The sequence below is a fragment of the Haplochromis burtoni genome, unplaced genomic scaffold (assembly GCF_018398535.1).
Source record: "Haplochromis burtoni strain Fernald_Lab_line unplaced genomic scaffold, NCSU_Asbu1 Contig_359, whole genome shotgun sequence".
Taxonomy (NCBI): Eukaryota; Metazoa; Chordata; class Actinopteri; order Cichliformes; family Cichlidae; genus Haplochromis; species Haplochromis burtoni.
In genome coordinates, this window is record NW_024582720.1 from 212,117 (window position 1) to 234,109 (window position 21,993).

The window sequence follows — 21,993 nt, forward strand, 5'->3', positions numbered from 1 at the left end:
ACTCCCCCACCCTGGAAAAAAGTCCATTTTGCCTTTTACAAAAATATAAGGTTAGTGTAATGTTAGATTTTGCATTAATACCTATGACTGAGACCTCAAAGGTAATTCCTCGACTGCTTCAGTAACAGCCTGGTTGATTTTAACAAGTTAAGTAAATTTGCGGTCAATTTAGACTCAATTCAAAATCTCCTACTTGGGATGAACACTAAATGTAAATAGCTGACTTTCTAAATAAACCTATCCATCTTTGCAAGGTCAGTTTTTGCTTTCACTAAATTCCAAATGTTTAGCCATAATTAGCTTAGCTGTCCTACTCTTGTTACTGCTCTTTCCTACTGCTGTTACAATCTTGTTGCATTATATTTCATTTTGAAATGCAAAGATATATATCTAAAATCTTGTAACTAATAATAATAAAACAAGAAAAGTCTTCCCCTTACACCCAGAAAGCTGAGAATTCTTATTTTGATCATATGTTTTGTCTGTATAGATATTTTTTATTTACAAAGTCAAATTTACAGAATCTGAAACAGATTTAAGATCTTTACTGTTTTATGGTTAAAACTAATTTGATGTTGTTCCAACCTTAAATAAATAAAAGCACACAGACCGATGTGAACGTTTACTGTTTATTTCTGTGTATTTACATCATCATTGCTTAATTGCACAGTTTGAGATTTCAGACTATAAATGTGCTGAATTTAAGATGACATGAAGAAATAAAATAAAATCATTTAAAAGTTGGATCCATTGGTAACGAGAGAAAACCGCCCTCAGTGTCTCGGCGTCTTTGTTCCTCCAATCAGCAGCGGCACTGACTGCCGCACTGCTCCTGATTGGAGCAGAGCCTTCACCTGTACGTGACACCCCGCCCACCTCCCTCCTAATTCTTCTACTTCTTCTTCTTCTCCTCCTGTCTCTGCTTTCTGTACGCTTCGTGGGCCTCTATGATCTCCTTGACAACGGACGGGTCGTCCAAAGTCGACACGTCGCCGAGATCCTCAGTTGTTTCCATGGCAACCTTCCTCAGGATCCGCCTCATGATCTTACCTGAGCGGGTCTTCGGCAGCCGTGTCACCACCTGACAGACAAGAGTGGCAAACTGAGCTCTGATTGGATGACATAGCTGAACGCCAGCAAATAATGTGATCAATAATATAATCAACCGACAAATTACAAATGAAGAAGAAGAAAAACGTTTTTGGTTTTGTAAAACGGACCGAAGCAGGAAACAATCAGAATATATGAATGTAAATATTCCAGATCACAGCTAAATATTTATGTAAATCTTCCTGTTTGTTGTTGTTTCTGGTACTTCCTGTTTCCTGCTGAGGGGTGTGGAGGCGAGTTCAGACACATACTGACCAGGAAGTGCTCGGGGACGGCGTATTTGGCAATCTTGGTGGCGACGAGGTCTCTGAGCTGCTGCAGCACGGCGGGAGCGTCATCACTGAGGTCCTCCTTTAAAACCACGAAGGCAAAAGGCACTGAGGGCACACACACACACACACACACACACACACACACACATACACACACACACACACACACACACACACACCTAAATCTTCTGACTGGACAGTTGCACTGCCCCTCAGCACTCTGACTTGTTTCTCTACGTTTCTGACTCTGCCTGCAGACTCAGTGACGGCCCAGCAGGGGGCAGCAGAGTCTCATGCGCTTGATGTCATCATCATTAATAAAACCAATCAGGCTTTTTCATCTCTCCCCTTCCTTCCCTCCTTCCTCGTGTCCTTACCTTCTCCCTTGATGTCATGTGGGATTCCTATGACAGCTGTTTCTGGAACAGCTGGATGTTCGTCCTGCAGGGAAGAGCACATGCGTGTCAGCCCCGCGAAATCACAAATATTGAAGATGCACCTGTGGTATCCATATCAATCTCCTACGTCGCCTTGTTCTCGACTGATGGCTTCCACGTGATTTTCAGAAAACTTGACCTGTGACCTTGACCTCGGGGTCAGATCCTTCAAAATCCTTCAAATGTGCTCAAAGGTTTAAAGAGAGTAATAGTCGGCACGTTTCTGAGGCCTGTGTGCGTCTCACCAGAGCGTCCTCGATCTCAGCCGTGCCGAGGCGGTGACCGCTCACATTGATGACATCATCCATGCGGCCCGTTATCTGGTAGAAACCGTCCTCTGAGCGGTAGGCTCCATCGCCGCTGAAGTAAAAACCTGAAAGAAAAACACGCAGCTCTCAGACGGTGACTCTACAAAACTACAGACGGCCAGGGTTTACGCTGTAGCACTGACCAGGATACGGTTTGAAATACGTGTCGACGAATCTCTGGTGGTCGCCGTAGATGCTCCGAGCAATCCCCGGCCATGGCTGACTGATGCACAGCGCTCCGGTGATGTCGTTACCTGACAGCTGCTCGCCCTGGTCAACAACAACACAACAGCAGGACACACAAACTGATGACAGAGGCCAGTTTAAAAGCAGCTGATAACATGTGCTTCTTTGCAGTCTATGCAGTTTTATTTCTCACAGCCAAAGAAGAAGGAAGTCAAATCTCGGCTCACCCTCAAAACTGAAAAGAGCCACACTTTAAAAAAACTAAGAACAACAAACATCACAACAAGCAGTTTGGTCAGTCTACAAGCTCTTGACATCGTTCAAAGAAGGTTAACAGACCGAAGACCACTCAAGTTATTTTTATTTGAATTATTTCCATTTCTCAACCTCGTAAACCTGCAGTTTCTCTAACCTCCAGCAGAGGCAGGAGTGATCCCCACAGACTCCCATGGTTACAGCCTGATACAGGAACCTGTTTTTTACTGTATGAAGGACTAAAGTTTGCATTATTAGGGGCGTGGCCTCTCTGACTAACAGGTGGATGCTAGCTCCACCCTGAACTGGACCCGTGGACCGTGTCTGTGCTGCTGGAGACTTTTTAATGACATCATCTGAAAATATTATGGCTGCTATGATGTCACTGTACTAACAGACCCTCTACAAGGCTGAGCTCCAGGTTTAGGATTTTGATTGGATGTCACTGATCAGCAGATATCTGAGTCTGCGTGATGCAGACGGACGACACCTGAGCGCTCCACTCTGAGAATAAATCCAGAATCCAGTGTGACATGCTCGCTGTGGGTGCAGGTACCCAATGAAGAGCCTTGAAGGCGTCGTGACGGCAGCTGTCGCTGAAGCTGCTTCCTGTGAGCTCGCCTTCACTCATTATTTTGTTTGAATAAAGATCTTGAATGTGGACTTACTGAGTCAGAGAGACTCCCGCACCAGGAGCACTTTTACTCATATACAGTGCTTTTGCTTCTGATGTCTGAAACACTGAATATTTGAACGAGCACAGTTATTGAACAATTTCCAGTAAACAACTCAGACACTCAGAAAATAGGGAACGGGTCCCCTCCAGTTCATTCTGCTCTCTAACGTCTCACGTCTCCACCCTGACAGCGACGCCACTGTAAGTGGTCCGGTTAAATCCCGGACAACCAGCGGCTAAACTCTGAGAGGATTGGAGTGAAAGTGACCTCGAGGATGAGGAGCTGAAGGAGGTCTAATCTAATTGAGTCCTCTCTGATGAAAAACCCTCAACATCCGCAGATTACGCCTCTTTAACGAGCGGATAATTAATTTGGAGACGTGGCAATCGGAGTCTGAAAGTCTGTTAATCAAAGCAAACAGATGCTGCGGCGCCGTCTTAATGGAGAGATTAAAGAGAGGGTGTCACTGGAAGGCTCGTCCATCTGAAGGTCTGAGCGCGGTTAATGAGACGCAGGATTGATGTGAGGCTGCAAACAGCTTCATCAGCAGGTCCGTCTCTGAACAGCTGCTTCATTCAGTACGTAATGATGCTTCCTGCTCCTCTCTGACTCTGACGGGACCATTGGCTCCAACATGGACTTCCTGTTTCATCATTAAAACGTTCGCTGAGGTCAGAGGTCACTCACAGGATGCTCACAGATGATCAGACCTGCGGAGCTGCCCCCTGCTGCTCATTGCAAACAGTTTTATCGTCACGCTTCATCTGAATCGATTCTGTTCTTTGTATGATGCTTCGAGTTCTGAAGGTCAACCGGGGTCACAGGTCACAGGTCCATGGGGCTCACGATGAGCCCACCTTAACCTCTTTGTTTGGGTTCTTAAAGACGCTTCCCCTCTCATGCCAGATACCTCCAGGTATGCAACCTGTAGTGTTGTCACCTCAGAGGTGGTCCCGAGACCCCCTCCCAGGTGACTGAGCCCCGACTCACACCTGGACCCATATGACCCTAACAGCTCCTCCCAGGCTGGAACACTGAAGTCTGTGTTTTATTTATCAGCCGCGTGACCCTTCAGCTCGTCACGCGTGCTCGTCTGATCGTTTCATTATAAGTGAGAGTTTCATGATAATCGCCTGTTTGAATTGTATTAGGCTGAACGTTAGCATGACTGGGGGCGTGGCCTCTTTGCCTGCCGGATGCATGGCAGTGTTAAGTCAACACAGGTACAATATAAAGAGCAGAGACAGCAGCTCACCTTCTCTCCCATCAGGACGGGCTGGATACCAAAAAACGGCCTCATGGCCATCGCTGGAACGATGGGCGCTCCTTCGTCAGCCGGGCGTGGGGCGATGCAGACTCCGCCGGTCTCTGGGGGGGACAGAAACATCACGCCGCTGTGAGGTTATCACAGAGGACACTGCTGATGCGTTCCATGCTTTCTACCCCCCGCCACCACCAGATGGCCTCAGAGGTCGCCTCTGACTGCAGCTTTAATTGTGTGGATGCTTTAAGCATCCACACTATTGAGTTCCTCTTGGCACTTCCGTACACTTTTTGGCGCTTAACTACTTCCACAATTTTCAGCCGTTCAAATTTTAAACTATTCTGCTATTTCTGCTAATGTGTGCTATGTCTTTTGGTATTTTTCACTATTATACTTTTTAAAATATTAAGCTTAATTTGTCCCATTGAAATGAATGGGAAACTTCTGCAATTCTGCTAAAATTTGCTTGTTTTTGAAACTTAACTACTTCCTCATATTTTCACGTAGAACAACCATTCAAACTTTAAAATGTTCTCAAATTATTGGGCTATTCAGGTATGATTCAGCTTTTTCAAATCTTTTACCGTTTTACTTTTATGGCTCTTAAAGTTTTCAGTTGCAAAATAGTGATTTTTCACAAAATACATGCGTTGTTATGGTTGCTATGCACTTGGCTTCCAGTGTGCCACTGAAGGTTTTGCAGTCTTCTCTTCATGTCCGAACAACTTCTTGCTACTTGCTCAATTTTCACTCAACTTCCACATATTATACATCAAAACGTAGGTATTTTTGCTGGCTTTCAGAAAATGTCACTATCATTGTTGTGGGATTTATAGAATGTTGGCAAATCTCCTCAGACCAACACAAAGTCGCAAAACTCTCCATAAAAAGTCAATGGAGAGTTTTTTCAAAATCACCGCTTGATTTCTGTAATGAGAGGCATATTCAAATCGTCATATCTCCTTAACGAAGCAAAGTTAAGACATGAGGCTTGTCCCCGTATATCTTCAGACACTCCTGACGCTCACAATTCAAGAATTATTTTCTCACCTATTACCGTTCTGAAATGAGTTAGACTTGTTTGAGCGTAGGAAATTCGTCCCTCGCTCAGATTTCTTCAGATTTCAAACTCTGGAAATGAACCACTTTTTTCTCTCGTCATATCTTTTTAATGGATTTCCACAGAGACCTGAAGATTTTCATGATTGTTCACCAAAGCCTGCTGTCTCTTATGGTGAAAGAATGATATCGATACTCCAAATAGATTTAGAGTTAGAAAGCGTTGTTTGAGGGCAAGTCAAGGCAGTTTTTGCTTTGCTCTACTCAGTTATGGTGCATTAGAAGTCAAATATCTTTAATAATTCATATTTTAATGATAAATTGTCAACACTGGAAGATTCCCCCATCTCTTCTGAACAAAACGGTGTAAGAATGACTGTTCTGGCCAATACAGTTAGGAAATTATGGTCATTTGTTTGAGGGGAATCCTCACTATGAGAAATAGACTACAAAAATCCTGTCTCTGTGCTGCGTGTGTGCACCTGTTTTGGCGGGAAAAAGTAAAAAGCCTCTGTGGATTCAAATTCAGCAGCTCCCAGGCTGCTTGACTGAAAACAGCCTGACTGAAAACACTGCCTCTGTCAGTGCGCCCCAGGGTGGCTGTGGCTACAATGTAGCTTGCCATCACCAGTATGTGAATGTGTGTGTGACTGGGTGGATGACTGGATATGTAAAGCGCTTTGGGGTCCTTAGGGACTAGTAAAGCGCCTATATAAATACAGGCCATTTACCAAAACATGTTCTCCTCCTCTGTGTGTTGTGTGGTTGTCTGTGTGTGTGTGTGTGTGTCTGTGTGTGTGTGTGTGTGTGTGTGTGTGTGTGTGTGTGTGTGTGTGTGTGTAAACATAGTATTTCTGCCAAATGATAGTATTTCTGTCAAATTATAGTATTTGTGCTAAAACATAGTATTATTTAAAATTACAATATTCATAGTTCATCACAGTGTCTCTGGTAAATCACAGTATTTCTGCTTGTTGTACTATTTTTCTAAATCATAGTGTTTCTGTAATGCTTAAGTATTTTTGGCTAAATATATTCTTTCTGTTATCTTATACTATTTCTCCTAAATTCTTGTATTTTTGAGAAGTTATCATGTTTCTGGTAAGTTACAATATTTCTGCTAAGTTCTGCTATGCTATTGTATTTCTGCCAAGTATTATGTTTCCTCTAAGATATTGCAGTTTTGCTAAGTTATTCCATTTTAGCAAAGTTCCTTTGCTTCTGCAAAGTTTTTACTATTTCTGCAACTTTTCAGCTTTTTCAGCTAGTTGTTGCAGACAGCTTCAGCTTTAAAGCATCCACACTGCATTTTTGCAGGAAATGCAAATTTTTCTAGTTTCCTTTAATTTCTTAATTTATTGGGATTTTCCTCCTTTTAAGAGTCAGAAGCAGCTGGCAGAGAGTTTAAAGTCCGATTTAAAAACACACTCTCGGACACTCGGTGTCGTGATTGTCGAGGAATTAGGTCACACACGCCCTGCTGTCGGTGATCCTGCACCGTCTCATCCCGGGGGGGGGGTTTCTGTGAGGCTGCAGGGGGGGTCGGGGCATAAAGTGTGCAGGATTTGATCTTAATTCATTTTCTGCAGAGCTGCAGATGTTCCGCTGCTAATCGTTCAAATTAGGGTAAAGGCTTCACTAAAGAGAGAATCAGACGGACTTAGAGTCGGATCAGCGCCACAAACAAAGAGACCAGAAAACTTCCAGGAATTAAACCCGACCGCCGACTCCACAGCAAACACCCAGGCACGCTGTTTTTAATTGAATTTGGTAACGTTTCCGTGAAATCAACGGTTGTGGAGCCGTCAGTGAAACAGTCAGCGAATTTCGTCCTCGTAAACCGAGCTGAAGGAATCAGGTTCAGACGCTCTACAAATGACTTTGAGTTCTTGGAAATGAAACTTAATAATAAAGCTAGCACATGTTTTCTAAATGTGTGAGCAACGATGCGATCAAGAATATTTCCAGTGTTTGTTGTCATAACTTCAGGACCCGCAGACGCTGCTCACACCTTCAAATCGTCGATTCAAACTGTAGAAGAAGAAGAAAGTGTACTTTATTGGTCCCCGTGGGGAAAATCGCTCTCTGCATTTAACCCATTCACTCAGTGAAGCAGTGGGCAGCCATTGGGCGCCCGGGGAGCAGTGTGTAGGGACGGTACCTTGCTCAGGGGTACCTCAGGGTAGCTGTTCAGGGGGAATCGAACCCCCGACCTTCCGATCATGGGGCCACCACTCTAATAAACAACGTTGTAAATAAACAACGTGCCGTTTCCCTCTAAACCCTTGTGCAGCGAACGCCTCGGCTGTGACAGGGAATGCCGACTCGGCACACCTGTGTGTGCGACCTGGCCAGACCAGCCCTGCCTCTGGGCCGTCGAGCAGCAGAGACACACCTGAGCCCCATCGTTCTGCTGCTTCTCACCGCTGAGCTTAGGTAAGACTGAAGGCTTTATTTTTGCTACTAATCATTTTTATGAACCAACCAAAGGCCTGGAAACCCTGGTGCTATCGTTCATCGACGATTAGAAATCATGCAAAAGTCAGGTGAGCACCGGCTGATAACAGTGTGTGGCTGAGTCTCACCTGTCTGCCACCAGGTGTCCACTAAAGGGCACCGCCCCTCTCCCACAACACTGTGAAACCAGTGCCAGGCCTCGTGGTTAATGGGCTCTCCCACTGTAAACGCACACACACACACACACACACACACACAGACAGACACACACACAGAAACACACACACAAACACAACACACGACAGCTACCACCAAACACACACACACAACAGACATAACTAAGTTAATAATGAAACTCAGGTATATAAAACTAACTTTGTTGACATGTAGTGCGTAATTATTTCTCCCCAGAACACTCAGATCTGATATTTTGGCTGAAATCTGAAAAAACCGTCCAACCTGATCCAAGCGTCCTCAGAGACGAGCGGTCGTACTTCTTCACCCAGCTCTCGCCGTACTTCAGAAGCAGTCGCAAAGCTGTCGGAGCGCCGTAAAACTGGCTGATCCTCAGACGCTCGACGGTTTCCCAGTACCTGCCTGAAGGAACCACAGAAACGAACATGTGGAAATATGAAATACAGAATACACGACATGCTTTCAGCTCAGTCACATGAAGTTTCAGCCACATGACGTTTCAGTCACATGACTGAGCTGAAAACATGTCGAGTATTAAAACTTTGTTTGAAACACACACACCAAACACCTGCAGTCAAAACCCAGGGGTAAAAAATCCACAATAGTCTAACATCCATCCATCTGCCCGCCATCCATCCATCCACCCATCCATCCATCCATCCATCCATCTGCATCCATCCATCATCCATCCATCCATCCATCCATCCCCATCCATCCATCCACCCACATCCATCCATCCACCATCCATCCACCATTCATCCATCCATCTGCCATCCATCCATCCATCCACCATCATCCATCATCATCCATCCATCCATCCATCCATCCACACATCCATCCATCATCATCCATCCATCCACATCCATCCATCCATCATCCACCTCCATCATCCATCCACCATCCATCCATCCATCCCATCATCCATCCATCATCCACCATCCATACCATCCATCCATCCATCCCCATCCATCCATCCATCCATCCACTCCATCCATCCATCACCATCATCCATCCCATCCATCCACTCATCCATCATCCATCCATCACCTCACCTCATCATCCATCATCACCCATCCATCCATCCATATCCATCCCATCATCCATCCATCCATCCACCATCCATCATCCCATCCATCCCCACCATCCATCCACCCCATCCATCCATCCATCCATCCCATCCATCCATCCATCCATCCATCCATCCAAACATCCATCCATCCATCCATCCATCCATCCATCCAACCATCCATCTGCCCGCCATCCATCCACCCATCATCCATCCATCCATCCATCCACCCATCCATCCATATTCCAAATGTCCTTCTCCCCAGAAGCTCCTCCTCAGAGATCCTGCTGTGTTCCCATGCCAGATGAGATGCCTGAACCCCTGATGTGTGAACCACCGCAGCCGACAACCAAAGAGACCAGTACAGAGGAGCTGTTGTTCTACTCCAAGGCTCTCCCCGTTCATCATCTGACCAGGACGCCTCCTCGCTGATTTCCAATGGGCATCCCCAACAGGAATTAAAACTGCAGTAATACCCTGAAAGATTATGTATCTCACCTGGATATTGGAGCACCTCAGGGTCTTTACCTTACATCACCCTTCAGGTGACTATTGTGATTTTATGCTTTATAAATTAAATAAAATGTATTTAAAATAATTAAGAGGAATATAAACCACAGCTGGGGATTAAATGTCTGGAGTAATTACTAACACTTACACTTACTTCTGCACCTATCAAACAAGACCACAACATGACTATAAAATCACATTCACCTTGTGGCGCCTCTTTGAGGTCACAGATGTTTGAGAAAACAGAGGAAGTACGGTAATAAAACAATGGAGGTGCGATAAGCTGCCTGTGCAGGTAATAAAACACCTTTAATGAGTCACTAAAGCCTAGAACACCTGGTTGTACCTTCCTTGAGGTCACCTGTGAGGAGAGGGCGGAGCTTCATGAGCTTCACGTGTTACTCTTACCTGGATTTGGATAAACAGGTGTGCTCTCAAACAGGACGGTGGTGGCGCCGTTGCACAGCGGGCCATACACCACGTAGCTGTGTCCCGTAATCCAGCCGACGTCTGCCACGCAGCCGAACACGTCACCGTCCCGGTAATCAAACACGTGCTGTAACAATAAGGTCGGGGAAACCTGCAGTCAGCTGAGACTAAAGAAGTCACCTGGATGAGTGACGAAACGTTTCTCCCACAAAATGCTATGTCCAGATGAACAGAATCAACTTTTGGAGAATAAAGAATAAAGGATAATAGACACATTTGTTCTGTCATTTATGAGTAAATTTGGCACTTTTGGTGCTCCACATATAAACTGAGTGTGACACATTAAATGAAAAGTCACAGTGTTTGTAGCTGAGCGGCTGAAGCAGCTGATCTGAAGCGTTTCAACCACAAACACCCCCCCTCCCCGATACACACACATTAGTGCTCGTCGCTCCTTTTTCACATAAATCAGCTTTTGTTCTGTTTCACATCCAAACAACCAGCGAGCCAAAAACTCTGAGCCGCTAAGCAGCTTTAGAAATTAGCACTGATAAATATTTGGCAGACATGGAGGTGTGTGTGTGTGTGTGTGTGTGTGTTATGTTTATATTCAATCATGAACAACAACATCAGGTCATCATGTGACACATGCAGAGGAAGCGGATGTCTCAATAAAGGCTAATTTAAAGCTTTTCAGAGGCAGGCTCGCTCTTCATCATCACCCTCTTCTTCCTCCTCGCCGGTGAGGTCACTGTTGTGCGGCTTGTTATGTAATTGCTCTGCTTTGTCTTCAAGGACACAAACAGCCCATTCAAAAACACGAAACTTTATCAAACGTCCTGCCAGAGGAGGGTGAGGGAGGAGGCGATGGAGGGAGGAGAACCCCCCCCCCCCCCCCACTGAAAACAATGTCTCAGTTATTCTCAACTTTGCAAACATCGTTAGAACAGGTTTCAAGTCGCTGACATAGAAATCATGCCTGCAGCCAATCAAAAGTTGGCACCTGACGCCAGAGAGGAGAACCTGCACTGACCTCTGCACCTGAACTCTGCCCTAAAGATTTTTGCCCTGGAAATATGAAATATCGTTCTCCTGCTGACGTTCCTCAGAACCTCCATACAGAACATTTTAGAAAGAGGACGAGTACCTGGAGTGTCAGGGATGCATACAGCAGGTATCCCGCCTGTGTGTGGACGACGCCCTTCGGTTTGCCCGTGCTGCCCGACGTGTAGAGCAGGAAGAGGAGGTCCTCGCTGTCGAGAGCCTCGGGGGCACAGACGGCCGGCTGAGAGGACATCGCCTGCAACACGACACGGAGCTCAAACGCTGATCAACAATTCAATATTCAGATTGTATCGATAAAGTATCGATCTCACCTCCTCCAGCTGGACGTCCCTCTCTCCCATCACCACTGGCGTCTCAGTCCTCTGACAGACGAAGACGTGCTGGACGGAGGGACAGGTCTTTACCGCGGCGTCCACGGTGGCTTTGAGCTGGATGACCCGGCCTCCTCTCACACCTTCATTAAAGGTGATCACAGCTTTACAGCCAGCTGGAGAGCAGCAGAGGGACAGTTTGTCATGATTTAATGATGAAGTGGAGTTCCTCAGGGCTCAACCCCAGGTCCTCTTTCATTTCACTTTATTGCTTCTTTTAAAAGTTTCCCTGCGGTCACACTCAGGAGAATCAGTAAAGTCAGAGATCACTCCCAGGTGTTTGACATGTGACGTCACCTGATCTGTTACCTGAGGAGCACACACTGAGCACTTCTTCTTCTCTTGTATGACTTTAGAAACTCACTTTTCACTCGTCAAATGTTGTTACTCATTAACAGACGTTCCTCTGAGGGGTATTACAGTTAATGTGCTTTATGAATGGACTGTGAGTGTGTGTGTCACAGACACTGTTTGTGTGTCTGACGTTGTGAGCTGCCTCATTTTGTTTTTGTGGAATTTCATCTCATTTGAAAGTTTTACAGTTGAATCCGAGTCCTGAGCTGCTTCACAGATGTTGGTTGTAGAGAAAGTTTGATCCTGTCAGCTTTAAAATGTTCATTATTGTCACGATTACTAATATCATAATTCTCTGAATGTTTACATTTAAATGTGTTTTTGTGTCCGACAGTGAAAATCTGTCAACAGGAAGTCAAACTGTGGCTGAAAACGATCCAGAGTCAACCTTTGAACTGCATAAAAATATAAGAGTCTGGTGATAAAACGTTGCTGCGTCTGTGCCAGAGGTCGGAGGTCAGGTTGGCTCTGACTAAAGCGAGTGTGTTCTGCTGCTGGTTTTGGTTCATGTGAAGAAACTGTTGAAGTCCAGACAAACTTCTGCTCTCAGCTCACAATCTGCAGATAATCCCAGATTTAATGCAAAGGAGCATCAAATATGCAATAACAGAAAGTTGCACTGCCCTGTTTGCGCTTATTCAGCCATCAGCCACAGAGGACGGTGGAAGGAGGCAGGGATTGGCTGAAAAAATATGTTTTGGTAAATTTACCAGCAGCATGAGTCTGACGAGGATTTGCTTCTTAAATCTGCACCAAGAAAAAAACTGAGAAATAACTGCAGAAACTCAGAGAAACCCTAAAAAGATTCAGAGGACAGAAGAATCGCTGGTTTCCTCATTTCCTGCTGCTGTCGGTTCAAACGACCGTTGGGTTTTATTGCTACTCCTGAAACGCCACGCTTCACTGATTTGTTTCCAAAACACATCCCTGGACGGTGAGGCTGACCTCCACGTCCCTGAACCCTCCGCCTGCTGTCAGACCAGACACACCACAAGCTAAAAATGACTCTGTGTGATTCTGCGGGAATCGAACAGTCAGAGCTTTAAATGTTCAGTCTTTGTGAGAGATTAGATCGCACAGAGAGCGTGGGGGACTGACATGCAGGAAATGGTCTGGCAGCATACAGGTCACCTGTTCAGCCAGGTGAGGTTCAGCAGCAGCCCACAGGGTAAAGGTTTAACATGACTCCATGTGTGAAATACAGCAGCGGATCCAGGATGCCCTCGGGAGCTTTGAATTAGGGTCTCACACGGTTTATTACCCGTGATCATCCCATGGTCACCGGTGAGCGGTGCAGGTGTCGACAACAATATAGACGCTAGGAGACCGAGACGCTAGGAGACCGACACTCGTACCGCTCGCTCTGATGGAAGGATCGAGGGAAGCTCAGGGTTCAGTCTCTAACCCTAGCCATACCCCGCCTCCTGACAGGGAACTTTTACCTATTTGGCATCATCGACAAATATGTGACCACAAAGGAACCGTGAGGCTGAAGAGACGCGATCTGAACGGGAACATGTTCTAGTTCATGAAGCTCTGTTGGTCTCACACACAGCCCGACGCGACTCATCACCTGCTTTGTTTCAGGTGCGATCCACGTTCCTGCTGTGAACTTCTTCTCTGGTTTCTTCTTTGTTCAGTGACTGAATGTGGAGCCAACGACGCATCATCAGGAACCATCTCTGTGGTGATGAAGATGATGACCTCTGCCCACAGCAGAGGTCACATGATGACTTCATGCACTGCAGGCGTGCTTACACCGACGTTTCTAATAATGAGGTGTTTGAGATTTTCCTCGAGTGGCTGAGGAAAGGTCGTGATCCGGCCTTTCAAGCTGTGCTCCACATGCGTGCAGGTTAGTGACATCTATCAGGTTTCCTCTGGTCTGTGGAACAGGTAAGGACTGCTGAATCTGTAAGTTTGCTCAGAGGAATCGTGCAGTGCGTTCTTGGTTCATGTTGTGGATCAAATCATTACTCCCTCAGTGTGTCAGCGTTCCTAATATGAATGCATGAAGCACCTTTACATGTCTGTTTGTTGGTGATCTGCACCTGCTGAAACAACTTTAACATCCATTTTCACCTCACCTCCTCAAAGCTCATCTTTCCTTAGAGACCCAAAGAATTCATCATAATGAAAATATCAATAACAACAATGACTTCTGTGTGTTTCGTCTCTTTGGCAGGACTGAATTTTCTGAGGGGCTGACATCAGAGGGCTGATGATGATGATGAAAGAGGTGTACTCACCATCTTGGATCCTTCCTGCTAGAGCATCAGAGCTGAATCCGGCAAACACCACGGTGTGCACCGCGCCGATACGGGCACACGCCAACATGGCTGCCACCGCCAGCGGAGACACGGGCATATAAATGGCCACTCGGTCACCTTTGTTGATCCCGTGACTCTTCAGGGCGTTGGCAAGGCGGCAAGTTGTCTCCAGCAGCTCCCTGCAGGTCAGACAGAGTGAGGATGATGAAGGTGGCTGATTATTTCCAGCTTTGTGTATTTATTCTCAAAGGGAAGAGTGGCTTTGCATGACTCGTAGTTTGAAATAATCCTTCTTTGTCTGAGTTCATCATCCGTCTAAAACCAGCTGCTTTAGCTCCTCCCCTTACAGAAAACAGGACTAATCAGACAGCAGGACATGGGAGGAAACAATTAACAGCTGGTGAGAACCATCACCTGATGAGAGCTGAACCTGTGTCATGTTCAATGGCGCCACTCCGTGCATACCTGTGCTTGGTGTGGCTGTGTCAATGTCACCTCCAAAACACTAGTTGGCAGTGGAGTTCCTGTCTTCAGAAAGGATATCAGAAGGAGAGGCTGGAAACAGGAGATAACTAACTTGGAGGCACCTAACCAAAGGCCAATCAGTCACCACAGGCTATTACATTTGCAGACAGGTGTAGGTTAGGGTGGTGCAGGTTCAGGTGTGGCTACGACATAACGAAGGAGTATGACTCCCACCGTGACCGTTCTGAAAGCTGAACCTGTAAATTCGAGTGCATCACCCTAAAAATATCCGGTCTTTAAGTGATGACGTATGAACCCTGGGTCCAAACTGCTCTGTTTATTAAGGCTGTTGTGTTTTTAACATGTTTTCATGTTTTGTATCTTGTTCTGTTTAATCTGAATAAGCCACTAAAAACAGTCAGTGATCACTGTCGGCCTCAGTTTTAAAACCCTTATGATGTAACTGCAGCCCATGCAGCAGTATATTAATGACTAACCTCGTATTGTGGATGGATTATCTCAGTTGTTCTCCTGACTGAAGTTTGGTCAGTTTACAGCATCCTGCCATGCGATTACATTTGTCCCTAACCATCAGGAACCCTCACGTTAACTTTTATCAAGTGGAAAATTGTTAGCGTTCATCCTCCAGCTTCACTGTGTTTATGCTAACATAGCTGTGTCGCTAGCGGTCACGTAGCACATCATTATATAGCAGCTAGCCCAACTTCAGTAACCCTGCAAACGCCACTGCTGTTTACTTTTCTGTCTTCATTTATGTTGAAAGTGACAGCAGAGCTGTACGTTTTAACTTTTCATAAAGAACATGCTATATCATGTTTAGGTGGAAACTAGCGAGCTAACGTCCTGCTAACTTCTATCCATCCATCGATCCATTTTCTTCTGCTTCTCCGGGGCCGGGTCGCGGGGGCAGCAGCCCAAGCAGAGAAGCCCAGACCTCCCTTTCCCCAGCCACCTCCTGCGTGCGGAGTGAGGCGGGAAAGAAAGTGCGAGAGAGAGGGTGAGAGAAAAAAAACCCCCACTGCTCGCATCATTCACTTCAAAGAGTGAACGAGTCGGCTCTCAGAGCCGTTTCGTTCGCGACCAACACATCACTAGTCGCAGGACATTTTGGGACACAGCTCTAGAGTCATTGTGGTTACTTCCTGTTTTACTTTGAAGGTTAATCTTCTGTTGTGCATCCTTCTAGTTTTACATCCTGCCTGGTGTTTCTTGCTGTGTAATCTTTGTTCACTTTGAGATGATGTTATTCCAGTTGGACTTTGCTGTGTTTGGATTTGGTTATCTCCTTTGGTTAGCTCCCATGCTGTTGGCGGAGAGACTCTAAGCTGAATATATCAATCAGACCATCACAGCTGTAACTGAAACCCTGCAAAGTGAAGCTGCTGACAGCTGAGGTTTCTGGAGCCAGGTGAAGATGCACAGCAGAAACACCTGCTCCACCTTTACGTTGCTCCAACACCTCTGTGGCTTTGCTGCGTGCTGATAAGATAAAGAGCGGTGTCATCTGCATAGAGGGAGGTCATGGCTTGATTTCTATCAGTACAGCTGATTAAATGATAACAGGTGTTCTTACCTGTAGGTGACCTTCACCTCAGTGCCGGGTTCATCTTGCTCCCAGATCAGAGCCACTCGGTCCGGATGTTTTTCCACGTGGACATCCAGGCAGTTCACTGACAGACAGACAGCGACTCAAACTGAGGCTTCAACAAACTAAACTTTTTATCAAACATAAAAATCAGATTCAGATCACAGTGCTCACACAGATTTACACAGATCTGTGAACAACATCTGAGAGTCATGGGTCTTTGTTTTTGTAGAAAATGTTTCAGATCTTTGAGTTCAGCTCATGATAAATGGGAGCAAAAATAAAAGTGTTGAGTTTTTGTTCAGCACCAGGAGAATAAGCTTTAAACATTTCATGCACTGTCCCAGTATCTCCGATCATTTCCAGGTCCCTTGTCATCATGTAGCAGACTGGTGACTCCAAACGTGAGCAGAAACAGCACAAAGTGAACCTTTTAAAGCCAGAAATACAAACGTGTCATAGACAAGGCAGATGCAAAAACTCGAGGCTGGACACAAATGAGGACGGCAAACAGAGACAACGGCACGGGGAGACTGAGCCTATTTATACAAGAGACCCAAAGAAAACCCAGAACCAACACAAAACAGGACGGCACTGACCACAGAGACCCAAAACCCCCACAAGGGAAGGCTGGGAACTACAAGGAATAAACCCTGACCACAACACGACTGGAAATACGCGGAGCTAAAGAGCAGTGACGAATGTGGAAATCAAACTCAACTAAAACCAGAGCAGAACGCAAGTTCACAACCTCAGAATGACCTGAGGCACCTGTTAGTCAAAGAGGCCACACCCCTAATAGTCAGTCCTACATGCTACACCTGTAGAGGTGTTATGGGGGTAAATTATCTACAGAAACCAGAAATGTTTGTGTATCAGGCTGTGAATATGTTGACTCACCGCTGCCTCTGCTGGACATTAGAAAAACTGCAGGTTTAAGGCTTTCTTTTTCAGCCCTGGATGGCTCAATGCAGCTCCAGAATTCAGAATCCAGAATTCCTCCTCACGGCTGCTTAGTCCCGTCAGCAGCTACTGGAACGTCTGATGGAGGTCTGAAGGTTACGCACTGATAGATTTACAGACCGGTCTGACTCTGAGTGCTCCCAGAGTCTCAGAGATGGTGTTTGTGGTGAAAATCACACCGCCAATATTTCACTTTGCTCACTTTGCTTCTGGATTTTAAGCCACGGAGGTGGATTTCATACAGAAACTGACTGAATAAAATACGATTAATTCTACTAAGCAAACGTTTGAAGCTGAGGAAACAAATGTTTCTCTTCATTGTTTAATAATCTTTAAGAAGACAGGATTCAAGCCAGTGTGCCAAACATCATCACACTCCTATATTTACTCGTTTTATCTCATCAGGTTTCAGTTCATCGTGAAACCTTCAAAACCTGCAGCTGCAGCTGTGTCCTCTATCCCTCGTGTTTTGTGGCGTCAGCATCTCTCAGATCCTCTAATGATTAATTCTGTATCTGATGCAAAGTGCTGCAAACACATCGTGTGATGCAGAGCGTCTTCATTTATGTTCTGATTGAACATTAATCTGAAAATGGGCTTAAACCTGCAGATCCTGTCACGCAGCAGCTTTACAAAGTCATTTATGTAACAAAGAGCAGGAACAGAAAAGAAAAGCATCCAATCAGATTGGAGAGAAATCCTCCAGCCGGCGTTATTGGAATATTATTGGATTATTATTGGATTATTATTGGATTATTATTGGATTATCATGAGAGAGAGAAAAACAACAGAGGAGGATAAAGAGAGAAACGCAGTCAGGTCACACCCTGCAGAGAGGCAGATACTCAGTAAACCATTAGTATTGTAATTACTCACAGCACTGTCTCAGTTACTTACTGTCATGTGTTTACACACTAACATGCACACAGTAAGCTAACATATGAAACTTCCAGTCTGATCGCTGACTCTTATTTAACCCAATAAACAAACAGTCCACTGACTAAATCTTGATTTCTATCAAATCGTATCAATAAAGCTCAACGAGCACAGCAGTGACAGCAACAATAACCTCTGCTGCAAACACTGAAGCAGAAACATCTGAACATCAGAAACAGCCAGCTCCTCCCCCTGCCCCTGCAGGTGTGTTACTGATCAGGTGAAGTGGCTTTATTGTAATTTTGACCGTGTGCAGTGGTTCAGTACACAGTGAACTGAGACAGAGTTCCTCCAACACCCTGGTGCAGACAATCAGCATGGGACTGCATGAAGTGCAAGTGTGCAAAAACACAACAACGGTGCAACATTAGACACAAGCGTGCAATAGAAATGTGCAAAAGACTGAGCAGAATGTAACTGTGTCAGTCCAGTCACGGAGTGTTCAGGAGTCTGACGATTTGGGGGAAGAAGCTGTTCCTCGGTGAGGGGTGTGTGGCGTCCTCCATGATGCTGGTGGCTTTGCAGATGGAGCAGGTGTGATAGGTGTCTGTGATGGAGGGAAGAGAGGCTCCAATGATCTCAGCTGCGCTCACTATCCGTTGTAGAGCATTGTGATCCGATACGGTGCAGTTACCATTCAGACAGTGATGCAGCTGCTCAGGACGCTCTCGATAGTCGCTCTGCAGAAGGTGGTGAGAATGGCAGGAGGGAGATGGGCTTCCCTCAGCTTCCTCAGGAAGTAGAGACGCTGCTGGGGCTTCTTAGTTATGGAGCTGGTGTTGAGGGACCAGGAGAGGTTCTCTACCAGGTGGACATCAAGGAATCTGGTGCTCTTGATGACCTCCGCAGAGGATCCATCAATGTTCAGTGGACAGTGATCTCTCCGTGCTTTCCTGAAGTCAACAATCATCTCTTTTGTTTTGTCCACATTCAGAGACAGGTTGTTGACTCGACACCAGTCCGTCAGCTGTTGCGCCTCCTCTCTGTATGCTGACTCGTTCTTGCTGATGAGACCCACCACAGTCGCTCAGTGTGGTGGTGTTGGAGATGCTGTTGATCCAGATTGTCTGAGGCCTCTGCGTCAGGATCCAGGTGCAGAGAGAGGTGTTCAGGCCCAGCAGGCTCAGTTTAACAATCAGGTGCTGAGGAATGGTTGTGCTGAAGTCTATGAACAGCATTCATCAGGTGTCTTATTGACAGGTGTGTTACTGACATGTGGGCTTGAGCTGAGCTTCAGGGGTCACCAGTTTCTGCAGTTATGGTCTGAAACATAATCAGGTGACAGTAAAGGTGACCTTTGACCTGTTGAATATAAAACGGCACCACTTGAGGGTTTGATCCGGTTTGGATGAAGTCCAGGTGAGTGTGTGCAGAATCAGAGGCCGAACTGAGAGCTCTCGCTGTGTTATCAGCCATGCACATTCCTCCAGACCACGCCTCCTCCTTGTGCCAACAGCTCATTATCAGCTCAGTCAGCAGCAGTGGCTCCGCCCAGCGACATGGAAGTAATGGGTGTGGTAAAAAAACGGAAACAAACGACCACATGAGGAGATGTGCGTATTCATAAAAAGGTGAATACATGATGAGAAGCCTGCGGCACAGGACTGAACTTTGCCTTCATTTTATGATCATTATATGTACTCACATGCATTAACACAGAAACAGACACACCCACATGATCGCTAACATGCGTTTGTTTAAAAGGATTCATTCATGTGCAAAAACACATGACTGTCTGCATGAATAAAGCTTGGTCTGAAAGCAGAGCCATTATTAACCTTTAAATGTGTTTCGGTCCGAGCCACAGAACAAACGGACACATTTCTGAATGACGTCTGGTGAGTCGTCCTTTTTTCTGGCCTCATTAGGAGCCGCCGTACAAACACTCAGACGGGCCAGAGCTTTAAACTGTGACTGATCAGCAACAAAAGAACACCCCCATCACACCCCCACCATCATTACACCAGCAGCTCCGACTGTGAGACTGTGAGGTTTCAAACTGAGCTCAGGCCTCAATGATCAAACTGCATGACAACAAAACCTTCATTTAGCCTCTTCATCAGAGCTGCAGACCCACAGAGTCCTTTACATTTCCTGCAGGCTTTATTTTTTCACTAAAGCGTCAAACACAGTCCAGAGAAAATCAAGGTACAAAACTACTGACTTATACTTAATCAGATAAAACATTTAAACACATCAGTAAATGTAATTAGAGCAAGCAAGCAATTTATTTATATAGCAGTTTCAGATCAGCCCCCAGCTGAACACAAAGTGCTGAACACTTGACATGCCAAAAGTGATACATTGAACATGTTAAAGAATAAGAAAAATAATAATAATAATAATATTAATATATGTATTAAAATGGAAAATAAAATGATTATTAAAATGTCATTTAAAATAATAAAATTAGCACAAATAGCAAAAACAATAATAAAATAGCATAGAAAATGACGATGAGCATTACATTTAAAACAATAAAATCAGGGTCAGACTGTGTCATAAGCCAAGGAGTAAAAACAGAAGGGCTGCTAGCTGCAGCAGCACCGTTGTTACTGATTGATGGGAGATTAGTGTGGAAACAGCGGAAGTTAAAAATGGTGAAAATCTGACTGAAGTTTGGCTCCGTTCGGCTTTTTCTTCATTACAAACTTTGACTGAAGCGCACAAACAGCCGCACACACAGGCGAGTAAAATCAGACACATTTTGAATGAAGTCTGGTGCAGACGCTGGGTCCCCGCACAGAGGAGTTCAGGGCTCCTGCGCTCAGTATCGATCACTGATTAATAACAGAGTTATCAGCGTGTTATTGACTGGCACGCGCAGGAAACGTGACCGACTCTCCGACAGCGGGAAGTTTGACTGAGCACGACGGAGGAACTCTGATTAAATATCGGGATCGATCAGGTTATTGATCGACGGGAAACTCACCGGACACGTTGAGCTTTCCTCCCAGGAACCAGCCGATCCTCCCGCTGCTCAGGTCGCAATCCCGGACCCGGTGGAACGGTTCCACCCAGCGGAGCCTGTCGGCGGCGGCGGCCCCCCAGAACCGATCCGGGTCCGTGACGGAGAGGCGGTACAGGTCCCTGTGGGAGAGCCGGGACAGCTCGGTGCTCCAGGTCCCGGGGGCAGGAGCGTGAGGCTGGTAGGACAGACACCTGCCGGGTCCCGGAGCCCTGCGGCGGCTCAGCGCGGCCCAGAAGAGCCCGGACCCCCTGCTGCGCGCGGCCATGGCGATCCTGAGCGGTCAGCTGTGAGACCGGAACACCTCCGCTCCTCAGAGCCGGCCCCTCGGCCCTCCCACCCCTCAGGTGTGTCCAGGTGCAGCAGGTATGGAGGAACAGTAGTGCCGAGTTTCGGTGCTCCAGCATCCGTTATGAACATAATTATACCTGAAGTCTGAGTTTTGGATTGAAGAGTTAAAATGAAATTCTGAACTTATTTATGAAATGAACTTTTTTTTGTAAAAAAATTAAATAAAAAATGAATTCACTCATTATTACTTATTATTTTAGAGAGTTTGTCTCATATTTATTCAGAAACATGTAATAAAAATATGTTTGCATTTTTAATCCCATAATGATGTTTTTTATATTACATTTAAATTAAAGTCAGAACGTCAACTTTAATCTTTCTGTGAAGGTTCTCAGTCATCCAGGTCATCGTAGTCTAAGGAGCTTGCAAAGAAAAGCATCTGGACTTCTTTAAGTTACTTGAAGACGTTTCACCTCTCA

The 21,993-nt window shown here is 45.7% G+C and overlaps 1 protein-coding gene across 1 annotated transcript; it reads right to left on the reverse strand.

Moving 5' to 3' along the window:
- Positions 1-7: 7 nt before the first annotated feature.
- Positions 8-21,975, reverse strand: acss1 (acyl-CoA synthetase short chain family member 1). The gene is made up of 14 exons (XM_042228851.1): positions 21,188-21,975; positions 16,345-16,441; positions 14,265-14,464; positions 11,602-11,777; positions 11,373-11,525; positions 10,205-10,352; positions 8,485-8,622; positions 8,154-8,246; positions 4,501-4,613; positions 2,271-2,397; positions 2,065-2,192; positions 1,760-1,823; positions 1,366-1,487; positions 8-1,081 (listed from the first exon to the last, which is right to left on the reverse strand). Exons 1-14 carry the CDS (start codon positions 21,489-21,491, stop codon positions 893-895), a joined length of 2,052 nt encoding a protein of 683 aa, XP_042084785.1. The 5' UTR covers positions 21,492-21,975; the 3' UTR covers positions 8-892.
- Positions 21,976-21,993: the final 18 nt, after the last annotated feature.